The sequence below is a fragment of the Alosa alosa genome, chromosome 8 (genome assembly GCF_017589495.1).
Source record: "Alosa alosa isolate M-15738 ecotype Scorff River chromosome 8, AALO_Geno_1.1, whole genome shotgun sequence".
NCBI classification, from domain to species: Eukaryota; Metazoa; Chordata; class Actinopteri; order Clupeiformes; family Clupeidae; genus Alosa; species Alosa alosa.
In genome coordinates, this window is record NC_063196.1 from 12,739,412 (window position 1) to 12,763,438 (window position 24,027).

Below are 24,027 nucleotides of genomic sequence, written 5' to 3' on the forward strand. Positions count from 1 at the left end.
TACCGGGAAATATCAGGGACCGCCCCCATGATTACGTTGTTTTTCCCACTGCGAGTGTTCATTTGCTTTGCCGTCAAAATGTGTGAAAAACATGGATGCCACAACCACTGAGTGACTGGCTCCTGAACACAACAGGTGAACTATATTAGGATTCAACCACTAATTTGCAACCAGGAGTAACGGTGTGTTCATGCACATGGGAAAACCTTTTTTCCCAGTGAAAACACTTCATGTGGGACTAAGAGGTGGGAAACTGGGGGAAGAATTTGCTAACTGAGTTGCCCAGTTGGGGGCTCGTGGTCACTTTTGTTGTCACATAGTTAGTTAATTTGTAGTCCTTGTGGACTTTCAAGTCCAACAATTTTAATGTGAACTTGGGAATTTGCCATTTTTGTCACTTGAAAGCTGCATATCTTTTTTTCACAAGTGTCATACGCCATATCTTTAAGCAAATACAGTTGTTTATTTATGATTAGTGAGCGTATGCTTTAACCTTTGTTGTGGCATCCATGCTTTTCATACATTCCGAAGGCTAAGCACACAAACATTCGCAGTGGGAAAAGCAACATAATCACGGGGGCGATCCCTGATATTCCCAGGTGGCATGAATGAACCATATTATGTGTGTGATGGTACTTGACATTGAGTACACCTGACATTGATGACCAATTGAGGAGTACTCGTTAATCACAATTGCACTCACTTGTGTATGACTGGGGCTGAGCCCCCTTTAAAAGCCAGGAGAAGGCCCTGCAAATGCACTGCATCCTTCTCTGGTTCTTTAGATTCTGGGTGTCTGGGGAGGGCAGTCTGAGCCATTATTGCTGCTGCCGTTCTTAATAGGATTCAAGCTTCCCCAGCTGCTGTGTCTTTTTCTCTGTGATAATGGCCCAAATTCTTCAACGGTAAGTGCTCTGATTTATATGGTATGTGGTCATTTGTTAACTTCACTTGTGTTGTAATTATTTTGAATTCTGTTTCGTAGAGTCCTGTGGCTTTTCATGGTTGCTGTTATGATCTCTGCCCAGAGAACTTTTAAAAGTAAGTTTTTTTTTATTTATGAAAAGTTAAGTATTTCTTTATAGCTTGACTATGCTGCTACATTCAGTTTTTGGATTGTTTCCTTCACTACAGCAACTGGACTGAGGCCTCAATGCCTTGGAAATGTCATAAGGCTCACAATTGATAAATCCTTTACAATTGGAGGCCACCTTGAAGTGGATGCATTCAGTGAGTATTTTTTTTTGTAGTTCTGAGAATTTGTATTTTATTATTTCCGACTAACTTATGCTTGCACTTGCAGATGGAAGTCATTATTACCCAATCACACCCAGCATGGCACCTACATGTGGCTACCGGAAGACTATTGACCCTTGGGGCAATGTTAAACTCTTTGCCTCAGTCTTGAGCTGCCACACTCAAAATCAAGTAATGATTTGAAGTTTCTGTTTGTTTATTTATATCCAATGTATTGTACTATAACTAAACATTTCTCACCCCCAAAACATTGCATAGGACGATGAGGATTTTAACATGAAGGTGCGTGTTACAATAAATAGTGAACAGAAAGCTGACAAGGCAGACATGCATGAAGTGTCCAGGACATGCAAATACAACCAATGGGCTTCTCGTGAGATTCTGTGTGACCGGGACTTCATGGAGGTAAATGGCTAGTGACCTGAATGTTATCAGTTTAGTTCGAAAGGATGGCCGGCTCATTGCATGGTTTTGCTCACAGGTGTCGGTGAACAGGTTGCCCCCACCGGCTGACCAAGCTGTTCATCCCGAAATGGAGGAGGATCAATGGGCTGCGATTCCTGAGGCAAGTTCTTTTTGGCCCTACCATCTTGTCTTCCGGTTTACCCTAAATCAACAATCTGCTGTTTTTTTTAAAAGTGGTGTTTGAATGTGCATTTGTATCGCCTTGTAGACTGTGACCTCTAAGAAGAGCATCTGGAGGATGGTTTTTTTCACCCCAAGAGAAAAGTCCTTGCTGTTGACTGAGGCTCAAAATCTTGGTTATTTTGTGGCCTCAACCCCAACAAGACTTGTTATCCGAAGCCGTCCCAACACCACTGAGATCTACACTGAAAATGCAAGTTGCACTACACTGTGTTTGCTTTTAAATGTCACAAAACTACTTGACTTCTCTGGCTCATGAAGTAACTCTGTTTCTCCTAGGTTGCTGGGATCTCGATGAACGTTCTAAGGGTAACTACCTATTTCAAGGACCTATGGTCTGTGACCATGCTTGATTCTGCAGCAGCCTGCCCAACCAGTAAGGGACTAACTGCTTTCAATATTGCCACAATTTGAGAAGTTGCAAAGCTACAGTTGTATTGTCAACCCTCCCCTTGTCTCTACAGGTGGCCTTACCTTCACTGAGAAAACTATTACTTGGTATGTACCCCGCCACATCCACCCACTTCTCACACCGAATACCTGTGAGACTCTGGAGGTCTACATGGGCATTGATGGTGAGCAGCTCAATGAGTCACAGCTGCTCAGTAAGGGCTACTCTATGTCTGTGACCGATTCCCTAATCATCATTGAATTACCTGTGGGTGGACCTGATGGCTACTACAAGGTAAATTATTTTGTTGGGAGAAGAGGAATGAAGTGAACCTTTCTACTGTACTTCTGTGTTTGACTTGTCCCTCTCATCCACTAGAGCTGTGTTTCTCAGTCTCAGTACCATATCTTGTACTCCATTGAGGCTATGGTTGTGATTGTGTGGAAGGAGGCAGGCTCTGACCTGCTAACCAAATATAAGGTCTTGTATCCCATCACCACCCCTCTGATGCCCAGACCTCCACATGTGATTGCCAGTGAGTATCCCAATAACTGTCCTTTGCTTGCGCCTCTTTCCATGGATGGTTTTTAATAACCCTGATCCTTGCTCTGCAGATACTGTTCCTGAAGAGCGTGTCTTTGATGTGGTCTTGGGGACCTTCCATCAAGATGTGATTCTGATGAACATTACCTTTTCCACTGGTGTACTAACCGTTGTCGAGGCCAACGCCAGAGGCTTCAATGTCCAAGAGTTTCGCTTTCCCAATGGTTCCAAGACCTTTAGTCTACGAGTGCCCTTCTCTGACCCTGTGGTTCTGAAGAGTGTATGTTGACAACTCGAGTCTTTCAAGTGCTGATTGTTTCTATTCTGCTGTATCAGGGACCCCATCCCAGTATTCGTCTTGTATCTCTATTGCAGAGCCCTAAACGGGAGCTCACAACCTACACCCTTTCTTTGATCTTCGGCCTGGTGGTCCTGCCTGAGCAGTCTCCATTCTCTCATCCTGCTGTACTGGATGTGACTCTTCAGGATGTTGGTATGATGGCCATATCTATTCTTCTACCAAATTCTAAAATCTTTATTTTTGATAGCATGGATGAACCCAGATATGTACCAGTATAAGTTAGACTTCACTGCTCGTTGCACCCCTTGGAAATTGACTGGGAACCCTTAATTATCCATCTCAACTAGAATGTAATGCAAGAGGAATTACAATAGTGGATGGAAAGCTGCTGGCTTAATGTTGGTGGGGAAATTCCTGGAAAAAAAACATTTAAATCACTTAATCTTAGTTCATACAAACCCTCGTACCAAAAGACCTTGTGTGTCAAGGCGTTCTTGAGATATAACACTCAAGGTGTTTTTGACCTTGACATTTGACCTTTGACCAACATCAATTCACCTCATCTTTGAATCCATACAAAACTCATACCAAATTTCAGGCATGTATGCCAAAGCACTCTTTGAGATCGCACTCAGTGTTCATTGACTTCTCCTTTGACCTCACATCAACTCCATCTTGAGTCCATACAAACACTTGTACCAAATTTGAAGCGCATGCGTCAAACCGTTCTGGAGATATAATGCGCAAAGCATGAGCTATGGCTGTGACTATTTTGACATACGGGAAACACTTAAACGGGATGGTTTTTAGGGAGCACCAGATTGTATGTGTTAGGTGAGACGGTTGATTCACAGTTGACACCTGTGCCAGTGTTCTAATTAGCCTGGGAACTACTCTGGGAGCTTAACAAGCGCAGCTGCCTTTAGGACATTTTGACATCACAGCCTTTGAAGTCTATGGGGGAAAAGGAGTTTTTTTTTTAACATTTTTAGTCCCCTATTTCTCAAAGTATAAACTTTTAAGAATCTGATAAAATACATCTCTTGCCCCACTCCAGACCTACAAAACAGTTATTTCAACATGTCTGTATGTTAAGCGGTTAGTCGCATTCATTCTTGAAAAAGTAAAAAGGGGGGAAAAAAGGTTAATAATAATAAGCCAGGAGATTTCAAGATGGTGGATTCCATCCACCATAACTAAGCATTGGTCTGGTGTTGACTTGGGCTTGTTTCACTGTAGTGTTTCCTGTTGTAACTGGAACCTGTGATGACGAGAACTACTACATCACCGTGGCACATGAAGGTCATGGCAATGACTTTAAATACATTGTGGGCAAGCGAGAGCTGACTGCTGACCTGGCCAGCGACTACAGTGTCCGTGTGAATGCTACACACATGACTATGAGGGTCTCCTTCCTTTCATCCGATGCTGTATTTACGGTTAGTTTATTTTATATTGCACCTTGAGCCTTCATCAGCAAGAGCACACGTTTCTAATTGTTTGAATATCTTGTCTGTAGTTCGTTATTCCCACTGCTGCTGGTGGTCGACTGGACTTTAAGGTCAATGATCCAGTCAATAAGTGGAGCCTCACTGACTTCTCTCTGGCTTGTACCTTTCCCATGCCTTTGACTGGTCAGTATCACACATTCATATGTCTGGTGTTGACTTTTGTGTGTGGTGTGTGATTCCATACTTGCTGAATTTCTGTCTGCAGAGTGCCAGCCCAACGGTACAATGACTGCCCTGGCCCTGAAGGTGGAGTCTGCACCGAATGTCATCCCCAGTCAGCTCACCCTGATTGACAAGTCTTGCAAACCAGTGTTCAGCAACGATCGGTTTGCTTCCTTCTCTTTCACTGTTAACACCTGTGGAACAGCCCGAACAGTAAGCTTTCCCTTCAAGCTTTTGGATGTGCATTAATATAAAATGTGTGTTCCATATAAAAATCACTGTTTTTGTAGTTCTTAGATGACTTCATGATCTATCAGAATCAAATCACCATGCCTAATCAAGGCGTAAAGAATGGCAAGACTGGTTCCCAACCAGAGTATCGGTATGTGTATACTGTATGTGAATACTAGATTTAAAGGGAATTTTATTCACCCTCACCAACTGGTGTATTATGGCTTTCTCATGACCACTAACTGATTATGGCTGTCATGAACATTTGCTCTGCCCCCCCTCAGACTCACCATCTCTTGTTACTATGTGAATGATGACATCAAGATGATTCCATTCGTCCCAAAAGCTCGGGGAATTGACGAGGATCTAACCCAGATTGGTACTGGGGAGATGAGAATCCGCATGAGAATAGCCAGAGGTGCCTTTTTTTTTTTTTTTTTTTTTTTTTTTTTTTTTTTTTTTTTCCTCTAATTTGAGCTTTTATAGAGTTTGGTTATTTGCAAGATGACTTGTATGTTCTCTTCCAGATTTCTACAACACATTTTACTCAGAGGAGAACTATCCTGTGGTGGAGTACTTGAGGCGTCCTCTTTACTTTGAAGTTGAATTGATGGACTCCACAGATCCAGAGCTTGAGCTTTTCGTCGAGAGCTGCTGGGCAACACTGACAAACGATAGGCAGTCCACTCCACGATGGGACCTCATTGTTGATGGGTACATGAATAATATATTCACAAATGCTGTCATGAATTACTGGATGTTGCAGTGCTTTTGCAAATCTCTGGTTTGGTCATGGTGTTTACATGCATAAAACATTTTGATTAAACAGGTGCCCCAACCAAGATGATCGTTATATGGCAACAATACATCCTGTAACAGCTGATGATCGCGTCCAATTCCCTTCCCACTTCAAACGCTTCGACATGAAGATGTTTTCATTTGTCCAGGATAATGTGGTGCTTAGAGACCAGGTAAGGCCATTTCACTCATTAACCTGTTTTTACCAGTAATTTATGAACTGTGCTAAAGCTCCTTTTCAATTTCTTGCAGATTTATGTCCACTGTGATGCTGCCATTTGTGATCGTAACAGACAAAGTGATGGCTTCTGCTACAGACCATGCTCTAGTCACCCTGACAATCAGCCAAGCAATTTTAAGAGCAGTGAGTATTTGGCTGGCTTGACTTGAGTGAATGGAATTCTGATTGCTTGGTCCAACACTACCTTGCCTTTGTTTTGTAGGTCAAAGCAATGCAAAGTTCTCTCCCAGATCAAGAGGTCAACTCTCCTCTGGACGCATCTTGGTATCTAAATGACTCCAAACTTTGTTCGTTACATGAATAAAGGGATTGCCTTTAACTATTATCTGTCTTGTGCTTATTTGAAGTGTCAACTCACTCAATGTTCTACTTGCATCTAACTAGGTAGCTGTAGCACAAGTTCTGTTACATGTGTAAAGCAGGCCTATATACAGGGATATGGTAGGCTTCAAAGTAACAGGCACAAACTTGTTTTGTAGGCTAGCCTTCACTTTAATTAAATCACCTTTTTGAGTAGAGATTTTGAACCAAGAGAAATGCACCTCAGTCCTAGAGAATACAAAATAGTTGCAATAAGGCTGTTGGTGATTTATACATGCTGTACAAAGATTACAATATATTACACACAGGGGCATTTAAGAATGGTAAGATCAAACTATCCAGCTTAGTATCCTCTGTTCATCTTTTCTTGGTGATCTATTATTGTTTGCTGTAAGCTCTGTTTGGCATCTTCAAAATTTGGATTCAATTCCAGAACTTTCTTGAAGTCTTTCTCGGCATCTTCAAAAAAACCTTGAAAAGAAATGTTAGACTTATGCTGTAACCACACTTGTGTGAAAGTTCTTCTGTAGCCTAATGTTTACAAACATGGCCAACCCAATAAATAGACCTATAAGTTTATAAATAGCTAGCTTGCATTGTCTTACAGCCTATATAAACCATGCTGTGACTAGTTTCTAAAAGTCTTTACCTAGTCTGTAGTGTATTAATCCTCTGTTGTAGTATGGCACTTCGAATTCTTTATTTGCCTCTATCGCCAAAGTGTAGTCCTCCATTGCCTCCTTGAAATCAACTCTCAAATACTTTATCTGGCCGCGGTTATTCAATGCAACTGCGAGGTCCGTGGCGTCACATTTCCTGAAACAAAACAACATAGTTGAGAGCTCTAGCCTAGCTGCCTAGTTGTTGAATCAAGCGTGTTCACACTCCCAGTTCAATGGCAGCTTGTGATTTAGCAGGTTGGTTCGCCTAGCCGCTTCATCAGATTACCTTGACTGTTTCTTCTCACAAGACGTGACAAAGTGACTGTATAATTCCTCTGCCTGTTTAAAGTTTTTGTTACTAAATTCCATGTGAGCTTGTTTAAGAATGTCGTTACTTTCCTTTTCCATGTAGACTATTCACTCTTTTGCAGACTACCGTCAGAGCCCTATTCACCCTTGCAGACTACCGTCAGAGCCCGTCTACGGAGAGCCTGGCCACTCCGTATTAAGTCCCATTGTAGCGAATTTTGTTTGCAGTTCCACCAAAGTTCCACTGGGGGCGATCGCCATGAGTGCAAAATGAATGGGATTCAATGGCGCTAGACTGCTAAATTTGTCTTTCACCTGATTGTCGTTGACATCTAAGATTTGATTGTAGTTTGTGTAACTTCAACATGGGTTATAGGTCAAAAGTTGAAAGAACAAGTGCGTATGTCGTTTTGATTTCTTACAGGTTGGGTCGTTGTTGCCCATAACACACTAGCATTGTGCTAATGCATGACGTCATTGACACGTTTGAAAGGCTTTTTAGAACAATTAAGTGACTTTAAAAAAAATAATACTCAACCAAGTGTGTTTTCTTTACCTCCCCTTTCGAATACTATATTCAATTTACTTGGGGAAAAATTATATCCCGAGAAAAGTGGATTTTGAGGGGTACAGCTCCATAGACCTCCATTTATTCTGCACTCGTGGACGAGCGCCCTCATGTGGAACCACAGAAGGAACTGCAACCAGTTCAGAAACCGGAAGTTTTCAGAGAGTGGCAGTTATCCCCTTTATTAGACATTCTCTGCTACCGTCAAACCTTTGCTTAGGGCCTTCTTCTGTAGTTTCTGACCGTGTGAGTTTTACATTTCATTGGCATTATGCTGCCACCTAGTGAGAATGTAGCCTACATTTAAAATTACTGTATTGGTAACAGAAGTTATTGCTAGGACGGGTTACTTGGGAGGTCTTCTGCCATCACATTTTATTTTATCCTCATCTCATATTTTCATATTGTATATGTCAAGGGAACCTGCCAAAAATAACAAATTACTACGCAAGATATTCCTGAAAGAGCCTGATGCTGAGAAAATGTGTCCCATTGCTTCTCCTCTGACATTTAATGTATAACACTACGTTTTTCACAGTTATTGCAGTAAGCCTATGATTTGGGGCATTTGCCTGTCCAAACTGCACAGGTAGGTTTTTCAAAAATGCTTAGCCTGCATTCTGGAGCGGATCCTCAAAGGTTAAAAGGTTGTGGTTAATTTGTAAAACATAATAGTCAAAGTCAAAGTCAGCTTTATTGTCAATTCCTTCACATGTTCCAGACATACAAAGAGATCGAAATTACGTTTCTCACTATCCCACGGTGAAGACAAGACATATTTGACCAATTTTAAGTCCACAGACAACATAACATTCAAGTAAACAAAAAAAGTAAGTAAATAAGTGAATAAGAGGGCACATATAATAATTGAAAAAAAAAAAAAAATACATGAAATCCCTCCTGCGGAACACCCAGGCGGTTTCACCATCTTCACTGGAGATTTTAACCATGCTGATCTAAAACTGTACTTCCAAAGCTACACCAGCATGTTGATTTTCCAACAAGAGGAGATAACATCCTGGACCTGGTCTACACTACACACAAAGGAGCATACAAAGCCACCCCCCCCCCCATTGGACTTTCAGACCATATCACTGTTATGCTAATGCCCGCATACAGACAAAGGGTAAAAGAACAAACCGGTTAAGTAAGCAGGTAAAAGTGTGGCCTGAGGGAGCCTCCGATGCTCTTCAAGACTGCTTTGACACAACAGACTGGGAAATGTTTAAGCAGGCAGCCACTTACAACAACCGGACAGACATAGAGGAGTATACAGACACTGTAACCTCTTACATCACCAAGTGCATCGATGATGTGACCCACACAAAAGACATCATCACTTTCGGGCTAACTGGAAGCCATGGCTGACAGGGGATGTCCCTCAGGCTGCTGAGGGCCAGAGACAAAGCCTACAGAGCTGGGGATGAAGCTGGCATGAAAACAGCGAGAGCCAACCTGTCCGTGGCATCAAGGAAGCAAAAAGGAATACACTCACAAGATAACCACCCACTTCAAAGACAGCAGGGAACTAACAAAGCCTATGGCAGGGGGCATTCAGGCCCTCCACGGGACTACAAGCCAGCGCCACAGAGCTGTGAGAGCAACATCCCTCTGCTCAACAACCTGAACCGCTTCTTTGCTGCGGCTTTGAAGCACAAAACAGCACCTGCCCACAGAAGACCCATCCCCCCTCTACATGAGCAGCCCCTGTGCCTCTCTGCCGACAGCGTGAAGAGGACACTTGCTGCTATCAACACCGGCAGGCAACAGGTCCAGACAACATCCCAGGTCGATGCGCTGAAGGACTGCGCGGGGAGCTTAAGGATGTCTTCACAGACATCTTTAACACTTCCCTGAAGCAAGCCATCGTCCCATCATGTTTCAAAGCTGCCACCATCATACCTGTGCGAAAACTGCTCCATCCTGCTTCAATGACTACCGCCCTGTGGCACTTGACACCCATCATCATGAAGTGCTTTGAGCGGCTTGTCATGTCACATATCAAAGCCATTCTCCCCACCCTGGACCCCTTCCAGTTTGCATACCGAGCCAAGCGGTCTACAGAGGATGCAATCTGCTCTGCCCTCCACCCAGCCCTCACCCACCTGGAAAAAAGAGACTCATATGTGAGATTGCTGTTTATAGACTTCAGTTCTGCATTCAACACCATAATACCACAACAACTCATCTGCAAACTTCGACAAACTGGGACTCAGTACCTACCTCTGCAACTGGCTACTGGACTTCCTCTGTCAGAGGCCCCAAGTAGTATGCGTGTTGGCAACAATACCTCAAGCAGCATCACACTGAGCACAGGGGGCCCCCAAAGCCTGCGTGCTCAGTCCGCTGCTCTTCACCCTGCTGGCCTTGACTGCACTGCAACCTACAGCAACAATCACATAGTGAAATTTGCTGGCGACACAACTCTGGTGGGTCTCATCACCAAAGGCTGACGAGACTCAATACAGGTTGGAGGTCGACCATCTGACCCGTGGTGCAGGGACAACAACCTCCTGCTGAGCGTCAGCAAGACCAAAGAGATTGTTGTTGACTTCCGGAGGTCACACCCAACACCTGCCACTGACCATCGGCCGGTGCTGTGGTGGAGAGAGCGAGCAGCACCAAATTCCTGGGGTGCACATCAGTGAAGACCTCTCCTGGACCACCAACACTGCATCACTGGCGAAGAGAGCTCAGCGCCGCCTGTACTTCCCTCGGAAACTCAGGCGAGCAAGTGCTCCACCAGCCATCATGACCACATTCTACCGAGGCACCATTGAGATCATCCTCTCCAGCTGTATCGGCTGTGTGGGGAAGGAAGCTGCACTGAATACAACAGGAAAGCCCTGCAGCGCATAGTGAACACAGCTGGAAGGATCATTGGTGCTTCACTCCCCTCCCTGAAGGACATTTACACCACCCACCTCACCCATAGAGGCTGACCAAAATTGTGAGTGATGCAAGTCACCCCGCTCACAATCTGTTTGATCTACTGCCCTCTGGGAAGAGGTACAGAAGCCTGCGCTCCCCAAGCACTACCAGACTCACCAACAGCTTCATACACCAAGCTGTAAGGATGCTGAACTCTCTCCCTCCTCTCCCCCCTCCCACCCTCAGCTACATAACATCCTGGACATTGGACCCACAATGGCCGCCTGCACTCTCCACTTGCACACTTGAACACTTGCACACTTGTACACTTTACAACTTGGTGTTGTTGTCCTGAAAACACAACACTTCTGCTGCTCTTACATAACTTGCACCACTATGCCACTTTCTTTATTACTCAGGTCAAACAGAACTACCCAAGCCTCTTACTGGCCTGACTTTGCACTAGTTTTTTATTGACTGTCTATGCACAATTTCAACAAATTTTGCTGCTCTTATTTTCATTATTATATGTGCCCTCTTATTTACTTATTTACTTACTTTTTGTTTACTTGAATGTTATGTTTGTCTGTGGACTTAAAATTGGTAAAATATGTCTTGTCTTCACCGTGGGATAGTGAGAAACGTAATTTCGATCTCTTTGTATGTCTGGAACATGTGAAGAAATTGACAATAAAGCTGACTTTGACTTTGACTTTGACAGTTTTCCCTGTGCTAAATGGTTCAATGTCAGTCTTTAAACAAAGGTAATTAGGAAGGCTATTATAACAGCTTTTCAAATATTAGTTCTTGTAAATTGTAACAATAACCACACTCTTGTGGAAAAAACGACAATCTTAAGTTTACCCCTCAAAAAAAACATTACTGTTGAAGATCATTTACAGGAATAGAAGGAAGGTATCTAAGATTAAAACTTGCCTATCTGTCTGATTGTATAGGTCAAGACAGAAAGTAGGCTATAAAGGAGACGGAAAGGACATTTTTTCTCCTTTTTTCATAACACCTGAATCTTGTTGTTTGCTGTGAGAATTAACACATACCGTCAAAGTCCACCCTTCCCTTGGGAGAGGGAGAGTGAGGGGACATCAATCACATCCATGTCCAAGACTGTGTTAGGAATCCCATTTCCTGGCAACAGTGTATAGGTATCTGTGGTGTCAGTTTAATATCTGAAGGGCGTTGATAGTAAATCCATGCTATACATTTTGAATGTGAACACAGACTTGTATGGTAAATTACTAATTCATATTAATATTCATAAGGTTCATAGACTTAACATAAGTATAAAATGCTGTGTGAGGGTTTTGGCAAATAAGGTGTGAGACACGTGTGTTTGCGATTGTCTGCAGAACATTTGTTGAACTAACATCTCTCGTGTTTGCATTAGTTCTTACAAGTCCCACAGACAGTGTGTGGCTGGCAAGACTGGAGGGAACATTTTTCCCCCCTAACTGCCTGTTCTATGCATATACCTCATATATATATATATATATATATATATATATATACACACACACACATATAGACAGATATAGGACATTAGGGTTAAGTACATAACTGAGAGTTATGGGTTCTATAAGCAGCTCCAAACCGCTCCAAAATGGGATTGGAGCTCAAAAACAGATTTTTTTTTTGTTCCTTTCACGCATAATCACATGTCTGAAAATGTATGAAGGAGCCAATGAATGCTTTAAGACCTCAACATCCATGCTGTGAATCTTAGGGATAAGGCAATACTTTCCTCTCCTCCTTCTTGATCAGTAGATTCTGAAGTTGAAAATATTGCCTCTGTCATTCACAGAAAAGTATGCTCAATAAATAATAATATTATGTACTAAGTAATTGCTCATAACATTAAATCCATATTCCCAGCATGAATGCATACGGTTTATATTAGAATGTTGACTATGCCTGGACTCTCTGAAGTGAGACAGTGCCTGAAGATTGAGCTTTACTATGTTTGAGAGGAGTGATGCTTCCTTCTATTTGCTATAGGCTTATGAAAGACCTTACTGTTGTCTAAGGGAGATGGGCTTGGCAAAAGACCTACATGAATTTCACTCCCAGAGCTGAAAATGTGTTCGTCTTGACATTGAGGCGTAAAAGCACACGGCCGTATCAGACATACAGCACACACACAAACACACACCAGCAATAAAACTTCCTACAGTGTCTACATCTGTACAATGACCCGTTGTATGACATAGGTGCAGGTGATTTACGAAAGAATGAAGCAGGTTCACGTTTTTCCATTTTTATGTATAAAGGTCAAGGAGCAGGTATAATGTATCTTTGATATATATTCCACTCACTTTAACATTACTACAGTATTGTATCTCTTTCTGTCAGAGTTTAGGTCAATTCAGTTTCATAAACCAGACCAAAATCAAAGCTAACCAAAATGATGATTTCCTCTAAAGCGAACAAATGAAACAACACTTTACTCAGTAATAATTACTTGATAAATAAACAACACTTTGTTCCTCTGATACATCGAATAAGCTGAATTAATACATATGACAAGTGCAGACTTAAGGTTTAACAATCAAACTGACTACTTTAATGGAAAAAAAGGCTACATATTTTACAGAGTCCAATTTTATTCTACTCTACACAGACACAAAGGGTAGGCTAGCTAGTCATGAAATGACATAATTATAGCTCATAATTAGAGCTTAAACAATAATTGTCTACTATACCCTGAAGTACAATACATAGATTTTTTTTCTCCTCCAGATTTCTATTTTAAAACAAATCTGTAGTAATCAGGAGGGCAGGGGGGTGAGACACAGAATTCTCTATATATAAATTCTTGGGAGTCTCTGCATCCTTTCATTGGGTCTGAATGGTGATAGCCTAATCCATGCTTTGATATCCCCAGCTGATCCGAATGGATCCAAATCTAAAAAGGCGGGTTGCAAATTAGGGAATACAGTGTTGATATCAGATTAAAAAGAGGTATAGGATGCACATGGTTTCTTTCTTTCTGTCTTTGTCTAGCTCTCTCTGAGGGGAGCCATGGGCAGAGGAGGTCTTTTCCGGAGACAAGAGGTAAATACAGGGATGGCTGGATGGCAGTGATCCCTAAGATGTGATGGTCAGTTGAATGCTCAGCAGACCAAGTAAACCCTGAAAAAGACAAAGGTCAGGGATGAGGAAGAGAGTCAATGCCACAAACATGCACAGAGATAAAAATGGATGGTCAATCTGTAGTTATGGTTGTTTGGTTGTCATTTATTTTGAATTGTGTATAGTTTAATTCTACCCACATGTGTGTTGATTATATGTAAGAGTGATGCAAAAGTTTGTCATGAAAAATTACACAAATGCTGTGTTACATAGTGTAACAAAAGTAATGTGTTAAAAATAACACAAACTGTGTTGTCCATATCTGGACATAGCTATATTAAAAAAACAACTCATTGTGTCATTTTTAACATGCTTTCTTAGAGTAAACAACTTAGACACACTAATACACACAAGCCCACACCAGCAGACTTCAGGTGCTCACCTTGCCTCGTGTGTCTAGACATGACCCAGTGCGATCTCCAGCTGTTCCACCTTCCTGGTAACTTCAGCGAGTTTTGCCGTGGTTAAGGAAATGGAATGGTGCCACACACACACACACACACAAACAAACGCCTCTAATACTGCGCAAGAGACCATAAGGACACAAAGGATATGTCGAGCAGTAAGGTCCTGAAGGGAATTTTGAGTCTGTTTCTGGAAGGCCAGGCGAGCCTCACATTTGCAGGGGTCCTGGATCACTTCAACTTTAACCTCTTCAGTGAGAGTGAGGCAGGGACTTTAGCACATGTATCTCAGCATACACATACATTATATATTAACTAAAACACTATCTCTGCTCTCAAACTGCAGAAAAGTAAATGTGTAAATCAGTCAAGGGGGAAAAAAACACGTCTTTGCCATAACATCAAATCTATCTTGAGATACTTGGTTTAAAAGTCACCGTCGAGGACTATGTTTAATCTTCTTTCACCCTGTGAAATTTATGGTTTATTTCTGGCACCACAGGAATGCAATATTTGTTCAGATGCAGGTCAGAGCTGGTGCACATTTGTTGGCCTAAGCTTTTCCAGATGTAGTGGTGGTGGTAACATGTAGCTTTAGCCTAGGCGTACAGATCTAATGGAATTAGGCTACATCTCTCATTAGCATCCTGCTAGGTGAACATGGAGGCTAATCTAGTACTAACAAATGTTTAGCAACTATGCTATATGGTGGTGGCAGTACACTGCCCCTGACTAAAACTATAGCTAGTATAATGAAGGCTGAAGAGACATGGCATAAAATATCAATGGCTGAACAATAACTCATTTGTGTTATTTCAGAACCAGAGAGCAGGGCTGGGCTGCTAAAGATTGCAAACAAACACACAAAATCCTGCTATTGTGCAATTTTTCCTGGACTAAAGTGTTAACCAAAACAAACAGTAGCTTAGTGACCTCTGGTCTTGTGTACACAGTTTTAACGTCTAGCTACCAGTTTATTTATGGATCAAACAGAAACACCCCCCACCCCCGTTGAATGAGACTGTTGGGCAAGACCAGTTCCAATTCCTCCACAATTGATACTAGCTATTGTTATTATGAATGTTGCTATAGACACCAACATTAACAGTGCAATTATGTTATCTGGTAAATGGAATTGTCACCTTTCCCAGTTCTCAGTATCATACGTTATGGTGACTGTTTACTTTAAGAGTCTCAACCTGCATTTATATATTTTTGAACAGATCACATAGTTTCAGGTATACAGGTCTCTAGGACAGTTTGGAGTTTGCATTGCATAAACATCTTCATCATGACCAATAAATAGAGAAGACAAAGATGTTTTGTGTGATAACACTACAGCAGGTATAGACCATAAATCTATTCCTTGTGGGTTTACATGTAATTTCTCTAAAACATGTAAAACATCTCTAAAATGGCACTCAGTTCCACCTCAAAGCCCAAACCCCACCTTAGCCTGCAAACCTGGTCTAAGTTCCTTAGGTTAGCCACTTAACCCTGGGATGCTCTGGGGAGACTAACCCTTGCAATAATTATTGACATTATGTAAGTCGCTTTGGATAAAAGCCTCATCCAAATGAATACTTAAGAATTAAAAGAAGTATTTATGAAATTCGGGAACACATTGTACATTTAAATAAATAACACATCTTTCTCTACAAGAATATTTTCCTTTCATTGATGCGCGGATGAATGCTGAGGATTTCAATCTAATGTTTGTTCATACGGGCTGACATTTACACTAAAAAAGTTTCATTTGTATCACCCACTGCCATCAAGGGCATCCACACTCAGTTGTGAAGAGTTACTCTGTGGAAGTCTTCCCTTTTATAGCCAATTTCTCATAAGCCCAGAGCCTGCCAGAGAAGACTCCTTTAGTTCAACAGTATGCTAAAAATAAACAATTTAGAGTAACTCTGTGACCCTGTGATAAACAGAGGCCAGCTACCTCACTGTTTCCCTGCCCTGAAGCCAGCTGGGTTATAGCTGACTTGCAGGTTCTTACTTCTTTGTAAGGAACAGGTTTTCTTGTCCTTGTTCAACACATAACCGTCCTGGCAATCGCACTGATAGGAGTAGGTGCTGCTAATGCATATTTGTTCACAGTCATGCCCCATGCCGCACTAGTCCGAGAGGCCAGTGCGGGCCTTTGCTTGAACTTGAAAGAATTTCTCCTGGCTGGCAGAAGGCACAAATGGCTGTAAACGTAAAAGTGAGCCAGAAAAGCTGCCCAAAACAGCTGACACTCCAGTTAGAGAAAATGTAAATCACTTGGTTTTCTTCTGCTTTGCAACCACATGTCAAGCATGATCGGAAAGTCTGGTAAACAGATTTATCATCGCTAAGCGACAAAGATACTTCACCACATCCCTGATAACAAACACAGCAGACACATCTACCCTAGGTACTCGTGAACTTAGAGGACTTGAATGCAGCTCACTAACAAATTATAATAAACTTGTGTTCATTGTGTCCGACTGGCAGAACATACACACAGCAGAAAAACTACTCCAGACACACCACTGTTAACAGCCGATGTCAGTTACACTAGCAACACTGAATGACAAATTGTCTGGTCTAGAGACCAGACACAAAAAGAGAGATGCATGCAAAGCAACTGATGAAGCCAAGAGTGCATGAAGAACCATGCCACTAAGTTAGTTCACATCTATGGTTAGCTCCTCTTCAGTGGGAAAAATATAGCATAACACTGACATAGTAGACACAATGTACAGAGTCGAAAACTGGTCCTAAAGCGGCCCCTTTTTTTGCACTTTCAAAAACCTAAGGTAGGCTACTGTATGTCAGAGACAGTTCTGTGTAGACAGAACCATTGATGCATTCATATACATCCATTGATGCATTCCAGCCTTTGGTAGTCAGAGGTTAAAACAACCAGAATTCTATATAAATACATTTAATATATTGATATCGATAATAACAGTATTTTCTACTAACTGGTTCTGAATAGGAACCATACAGCTCTTTGGGGCCAGGACTGGACACTGTGTGCATAAGCTGATTCGACATCAACGCTAGTAGCTCATAGCAGCTCACAGGTTCTTACCTTTCAAGGAACATGTTTTCTTGTCCGTGTTCAACAAATAGCCTTCCCGACACTGGCAGTAATAGGAGGAGATGCTGTTCAGACATATATGCTCGCAGTCGTGTCCCATGGTGCAGGGGTCCAGACCTGCAATAAGCCATGGTTTAGGAGTCGCTGAAGGCACAAAAGCAGCACATGGACAATTTCACTGGCTGGCAAGTCACCGAGTAACTACGTGTGATTGTCTCTGTGTGTGTGTGTGTGTGTGTGTGTGTGTGTGTGTGTACGTAAGGTTGCTGCCCATAAAGTGGTTCGTCATTCTCATCTGTACTTAAATCATATATGTTGTTTTGGAGTCATATATGCTTGTGGTTCATATACAGTATACATTAAAGGCTAAGGAATAATCCCTGATTTTTTGTCAGTGATCATACAAGAGGCTAAATTACATTAGCCTCGTATGTCCAACAGAAAGACAGCTCACAACAGAGAGAAATCCCAATACAATCAGTTACTAAAGGAAGCCTGTAATCAGACATTTAAAAAAATATCTAAATAACTTCAAAATTAGTTTGATCCCAACAATCATGACCATTTATAGGATAATTATGCCGTCATAATTATTTTCACAATTACTTCTTTAGTTAAATTGTTAACATACCAAACTACCATAATATAACAACTTATAGATTATGAACACTGACACCTTGTCAAGAACAAAGATTTTAAAGCACCAAAAACCTGCATAAAGCTAAGGCATATGGCCAGAAGTGTCAAAAGTTTTACAGCAATTCTTCCTGTTCCTTTCGCCAGTTTGTCAGCTATTATTAACAATAATGTAATATAATATATTCCTATATATTGCAATGATCACTTCATAATTGCTATCTTAATATTTTTCACATAAAGTGGAAGTGGACCATCTTGTGCACATTTGTGGTGCTCTATAATCTTTGGTCAGGAGAACAAACTCAATTTTGTACAAGACACTTGTTTTGAAAATCAATGAGAGTAATAATTTGTGTGTTGCCATAGCCATGTTGTGGAAATTGATGCAAATGTACTTGTATTGTCTAGGAAGCAATTGCAAGCCTCAGTGTTTTAAAGAAATAGGGCTGTCTATCTCAACAAGCCCTATTAATCCAGAGATGAACACCCTACATCCATCTCATACACTTCAGCCATCAAGCACTTTTGCAGAACCAACTCAAAACAGGGCAAGTTTTCCGTTTCACAAACACAGACAACATAGTTTCCTGGAAAAAGACAGACAGAAATTAGTGAATACAGTTAAGGTTATTAGCTTGAACATACATTCAGCAATAAATTATTAGCAATAAATTAACAAACAAAATATATTTTAAAATGCTAAGTAGAAGTGCAATATGATCTTGCAGATGTCTGTGACTACAAAACCAGTTTTTCAAGCCCAGTACTTGTTTAACTGTCTAACTACAAAGCTGCTGAGATGACAGGTTCTCTGAAACTTTAACTTCACAGAAACAAAATACTGGTTCCATTCTCTGAGGAAATGAAGACCCTGTATTATAACAAAGAGTAGTCATTTTCAGAGAGGACCAAGTCTATGACAACAGGTCAGCTGGTCTGACAGATGAATGGAACCAGATTTCTCAGTCCCTAAATGAACATACTTCTTTAGGGCTGAAAAAGAGATGGGCTAATTATATTCCAGGCCTACTCCTACCACACAGGGTCTCCCGGAACTTGGAGGTCAGCTTTTCGATGACTCCGTAGGTCTCCACGTAGAACACGTGGTCATCAAGCGGTTGGCTGGCCATTAGCCGCAGCGACTGCATGTCGGCCCGGTCCACCCCCACAGCGTAGATCTCAATCCCAGAGGCCCTTGCGGCGGCCGACACCTCTTCCACCTGGTCCTGAGGGCGCCCGTCCGTCACAATGATGGCAACCTTGGAGATGCCCTTGGAGACGGGCCGTGCGCCCGACTGCTCGGTGAAGGCCTCGTCCATGGCCTTCTTGATGGCCAGACCCGTCATGGTGCCCGCCGCTAGGGGGTCGATCCGGGTGATGGCCTGCTTCATGGTCACCTTGTCTGGATGGTCCTTCAGCAGGAACTCAATCTTGACTGTGCTGGCATAGTTCACCACAGCGACGCGAGTGGCGTCCGGCCCCACGTCCAGAGTGTCCACCATGTCGGCCAGGAAGATCTTGACCTTCTCGAACTCCATAGGGCGCACACTGCGCGAGCTGTCGATGATGAAGACCAGATCTAGCGGGCGGCTCCTGCACTGACTGTCAGTGGCTGGTAGACCAATCAGAGATTAGTGTACGTAATAGAAGTTATATCAGTCAGTATGCTTTCATACAGCATGTATGAATTAGATTTCATATTGAAAACATTGATACAAGAATAATATATTGTGGACAGACAAGTGGAATATCACTTAAAATATAAATTTCCTCAAAGAAAAGCTTTCATAATGTCACATATTACATTAATTCTGCATTTGTTTTAGAAACACTCAATGCATGTCAGATCACAAGATTTCACAGATTACTGACTATCTTGATTTCTTGACATTATAGCATCAGCTAATGTGTAGAAAGATTTTATCAAGAGATGCTCTTACCAAGTCATGTTAAAGAAGTTACATATTAGGTGTTGGCGACAAATAATAAGGTATAATTACCTAATTTCTGATTACGAGATCAAACAGCTGAACCATTAGTAAACAACTGAGATGAGATGGTGGTCGTTGATGTTGATGTAGATTATTGTCCAATGGAGATCCACAGGGACCCTTTCCCCAAACACATTGTAGCTCTGATAGTGCTCTCAAGAGATATCATTTAGAAGACATTGTGGAGCTACAATGTCTTTGAGAAAAGGGGTCCAGGTTTTCAAAGCTTAGTATTAGTTGCTTGATATGACAAGATACAGTTAACAGTTAGTCAACAACGATAACATTTGCTCATATATAGTTTGCGTTCCAATTTGTGTTCATATTGTGATGCCAATCAAAATGATCCGAACATCGAAATGTTTTAGGACATACAGTATTTCAACAATACACAGAAATGAACCATAAGTTCTTAGCAGTTTCGTTTGGACCAGATGGGTTTGTAAGGAAACCCAGCTGTGGAATATTCTACCTGTCTCCACAGGACTGACGGATGTGATGGTTCCACTTTGGGTACTGACCGGTAGCTCTGATGGAACCAGGGTCGTTTGCGGAAGAGTTACCGGTGGCAGAGTCGCCACTGGTGAAGTCACCGGGGCCAGAGTGGTCGATGGTTGGGGACTAGTCTCCGGCGGTACAGTGGCCACTGGCAGAGTAAATGTCTCTAACATTGGGGTGGGTGTTGGAGGAGGATTGGTCACGGGTGCTATGGGAACTGTAGTTGGCTTGGCAGTCACCAGTGGCATGACAAGGGGGAGTTTGTTGCAAGCCACTGGAGGCACCACACCCTTAAAAGGGGGCGCTGGCTTTTGATATTGGTGGTGAACCCCGGGACGCACGGGGCCTTTGAACCAGTGGTACACCGCCGGGGGGGTGGGGGCCGAGGGCCGGTGGTGTGTCAGGGGTGGGGAGAGGGGATGGGGCCGACGGTGCACAACCGGTGGCGAGAAAGGGGGAAAGGGTCGATGGAGGAGCACCGGCGTGTACATCCTGGGTGTCTGGCTGTAGTTTGGCGGCGGTTGCTGGAGGTTTGGAGGCTGCTGGTGGTAGTGCAGATGGTGGTGAGGTTGATGGGGGTGATAGTGATACCCATTATACCCGTAGTTAACACCATGTGCTAGGGGACCACCAGAGAGGAGAAGCGGTAAAGCAAATTAGTCACATAAAGTCTGCCGGTAGGTGATTAGTTAGACTGGTCTTCAGGGGTGGATCAAATCATACCTGCAGAGGGCCAATGCGACTCTCAGCTTTGCAGTCCAACCAGCTAAATTATATGCATCTGCTAAGTAGCATAAAAGACTGATCTTAGATGACCAGCTAGTACCATTGGCCCACTATAGATAGGATTACCCACCCGTGGTCTTGTATAGGTCATAATGTTCCACTCCTGCTTCTGTCCCAGTGAACAGGTAAACAAACTACAGTATTGTGCGATTTAGAGCCATTTCTGCTTTAGTTTGGCTGAATGTCACCATATCCACTACAGGCAACGGAAAGCTGTTTCATTGAGAGTTGAGGTCCTTAAAGACCTGTAGTCCTCCGTGGTCCTAAACAGGAGTGGGAAACTCTGACCCCATTACATTCTCAGCAGATGTTTAGCCAGACTGAAGAAAATAAAAGACATGCCTTCTTGGAAGAATCTGAAGTTGCTATACCACAAAACCATTTCATTAAAAGGACAGCAGTGCACATTGTGCAGGTGTAGCAAAATATGTTTACTTTCCCATGTTGACTTTTTATGGATTTCTGTGATTTGGCATGTCTATTATTAGAGAGCTGCCATGTCCATGTAATATCAAGTGATTGACAGTGATTGACAGATAGGCCATCAATGAGTCCACAAGTGTTAGCCACATAACCACAATCACATCAAAGCTCTTCAGTAATAGATCAGGTCAAAAGCACAAAATAATCAGTGAACAATAGAATTAAATAGGTCTGAGTTGTGTAATCATATCTTCTAAAATAGCTTAAAGACTTCTGGAACAAACATTTGTTTGTTGCACAGTACACTGCTTATCAAAAAACAATGATGGAACAGCTACAATTATTATTTTACACATACAAACTAATTTAAGAGTTTTTTTCCGAAAATGTGCTGTCCTAAATGCAGTGCGCAATAATGCAAGCAACGGAGGAATCCACCTTGCATTTGTTATATAATGTTAATTAAGCATTGGGTGCAAGACCATCAATGGAAAAGCGAAATAATATGCCAGGGTTTTTATGTCAGAGCACAAAACCAAAGCCCACTGTAAAACCGCATTGCGATATGAATTATTACGCTTGAATTGCTTTACTGAAGCATCTTTGGTTTTAAACTTACCTGCAGGGTTTAGAGTTCTCAGTGGTGGGAATTGTGGTCGGGCAACAGTCCTTCTTTGCGCATAACTTTGCGCCGCTACTTTAGCAGGGTCAACTTCATAAGTCCCACAAACTTCTACCAACAAGACCGAGAGGCCGTAGATCAGACTGCAGATGAAGGGACTCATTGTGCCTCACGATAGTCGTTCTGCTCCAACTGTCTACTTTCACTGAGGTGCTTCCCATATTTTCAAGGATGGCACATTTTGAAGACACTGCTGACAGCGCGTCTAAGTTTCTTGTCCAATCCAAGGGGTTTCCCCAAGAGCCGGCCCCCTTTTAGGAAAGAAGTGCAAACTGTGATTTCTATGCTAATCTTCTAGGGATCAACGACTGTTATAGATTACAATACAATATATTACTGTTTTACAGTACAATAGTACAACAAAAAACAGGTCACAAAAGTAAAGCTTTCTGAAAGTTCACTTAGGCCTAATTCCAAATCTTAGGCAAATCATAAGCTAATGCCTATACAAAAAGGTTTAGAGTCTACATAGACCTTTTCAGTCAAAACAAAAGTAGCCTAGAGTCAGAGTTAACAGTCAACTCACCATCCTTCATCACGCTGAATAGATTAGATTTGTCCACAAGATGGCGCAAATTATTATTTAAACTACACAATCGCGATTTTTTCCTAGTACAGTTTTCAGTTTGTTTACAAATTAAGCAGATCCAACATTGCCCTTATGAAAGGTTCTGAACGTAGCTTTTGTTTGACAAGTCAACCAAATCCCTACAGCTTAATACCGGAGAGGCACTAAAAACACATCTCAAATGTGTGTGCAATTTCATTGTAAGTGTTAATGCTCATGCCTCATCTCCTGGAGGGACACCAACAAATAAAATGGCAGTTTGAAATATAATTTGCAACATAGAAGTGTTTCATGACCAGTGGTGGAGGAAGTACTGAATCTCAGTACTTAAGTAAAAGTACAAATACACAGAGAAATATTTACTTCAGTAAAAGTAGGCCTACCACAATGACAACCCTACTTAAGTAAAAGTAAAAAGTACCTGCTTTTAAATGTACTTTAAGTATTAAAAGTAAAAGTATTTGCATAATGACTTATTCTCTTAATATCTATATTCTAAACAAAAAATTTGTATGGGCTGTGACATTTTAATTAAGCTAGTTTTAGGTTATACTCGACTAGATAGTTTTAAGCTAATGCAATTGTGCTTACCATCTGTGGCCCAGTTTACATTCTGACCTACAATTCTAAATTGATAAGGGATAAGGAAAGTGATAAGGGTCTCAAATGGATGAATGCATGGAGCATTAAATTCGGTCCTATCCAAACAATCTTGTAGCATTTTTACTGCTCAGAGGAAAAACACAGAAAAAAGGGCATCTTAGGGTCATGTGATGGATACAAATGTTTTTGAAATTTTTATTGAAGCCATTCTGTGAATGTGTGTGTATGTGTGTTTTTACAATATCCACAATGGTTCAGACTGCATGTGAAACTAAAGGCTGGTAAAATAAAGAGTAGCATGCATTCACAGATGATCACAACAGTAGCCATACTTCTCCACATCTCCAGGGGGCGCTGTCCCTTCGTGAGGAGCGAGAAAACACGCCACCCCAGGACCAC

At 41.9% G+C, this 24,027-nt stretch overlaps 3 protein-coding genes across 4 annotated transcripts; 1 reads left to right on the forward strand and 2 right to left on the reverse strand.

The window, feature by feature from the left end:
• The first annotated feature begins 775 nt into the window (after positions 1–775).
• On the forward strand, positions 776–6,399 carry LOC125299236. The gene is made up of 21 exons (XM_048250427.1): positions 776–905; positions 986–1,041; positions 1,135–1,230; positions 1,304–1,428; positions 1,516–1,662; positions 1,739–1,822; positions 1,931–2,095; positions 2,182–2,278; positions 2,367–2,587; positions 2,672–2,828; positions 2,908–3,116; positions 3,212–3,329; positions 4,377–4,576; positions 4,657–4,771; positions 4,854–5,023; positions 5,101–5,192; positions 5,326–5,459; positions 5,569–5,755; positions 5,871–6,012; positions 6,092–6,203; positions 6,283–6,399. Exons 1-21 carry the CDS (start codon positions 886–888, stop codon positions 6,354–6,356), a joined length of 2,721 nt encoding a protein of 906 aa, XP_048106384.1. The 5' UTR covers positions 776–885; the 3' UTR covers positions 6,357–6,399.
• Positions 6,400–6,548: 149 nt separating this feature from the next.
• ttc32 (tetratricopeptide repeat domain 32) lies at positions 6,549–7,532 on the reverse strand. The gene is made up of 3 exons (XM_048250428.1): positions 7,350–7,532; positions 7,051–7,217; positions 6,549–6,872 (listed from the first exon to the last, which is right to left on the reverse strand). The coding sequence occupies exons 1-3, from the start codon at positions 7,469–7,471 to the stop codon at positions 6,745–6,747; spliced, it is 417 nt and encodes a 138-aa protein (XP_048106385.1). The 5' UTR covers positions 7,472–7,532; the 3' UTR covers positions 6,549–6,744.
• Positions 7,533–13,067: 5,535 nt separating this feature from the next.
• On the reverse strand, positions 13,068–22,597 carry matn3a (matrilin 3a). 2 transcript variants are annotated; one of them, XM_048251421.1, is made up of 7 exons: positions 22,395–22,597; positions 20,541–21,185; positions 19,114–19,689; positions 17,430–17,555; positions 14,513–14,611; positions 14,341–14,410; positions 13,068–13,958 (listed from the first exon to the last, which is right to left on the reverse strand). In XM_048251421.1, the coding sequence occupies exons 1-6, from the start codon at positions 22,558–22,560 to the stop codon at positions 14,355–14,357; spliced, it is 1,668 nt and encodes a 555-aa protein (XP_048107378.1). In that variant the 5' UTR covers positions 22,561–22,597; the 3' UTR covers positions 13,068–13,958; positions 14,341–14,354. The 2 variants fall into 2 exon arrangements, with proteins under 2 accessions (XP_048107378.1, XP_048107379.1); XM_048251422.1 differs by lacking the exon at positions 20,541–21,185.
• Positions 22,598–24,027: the final 1,430 nt, after the last annotated feature.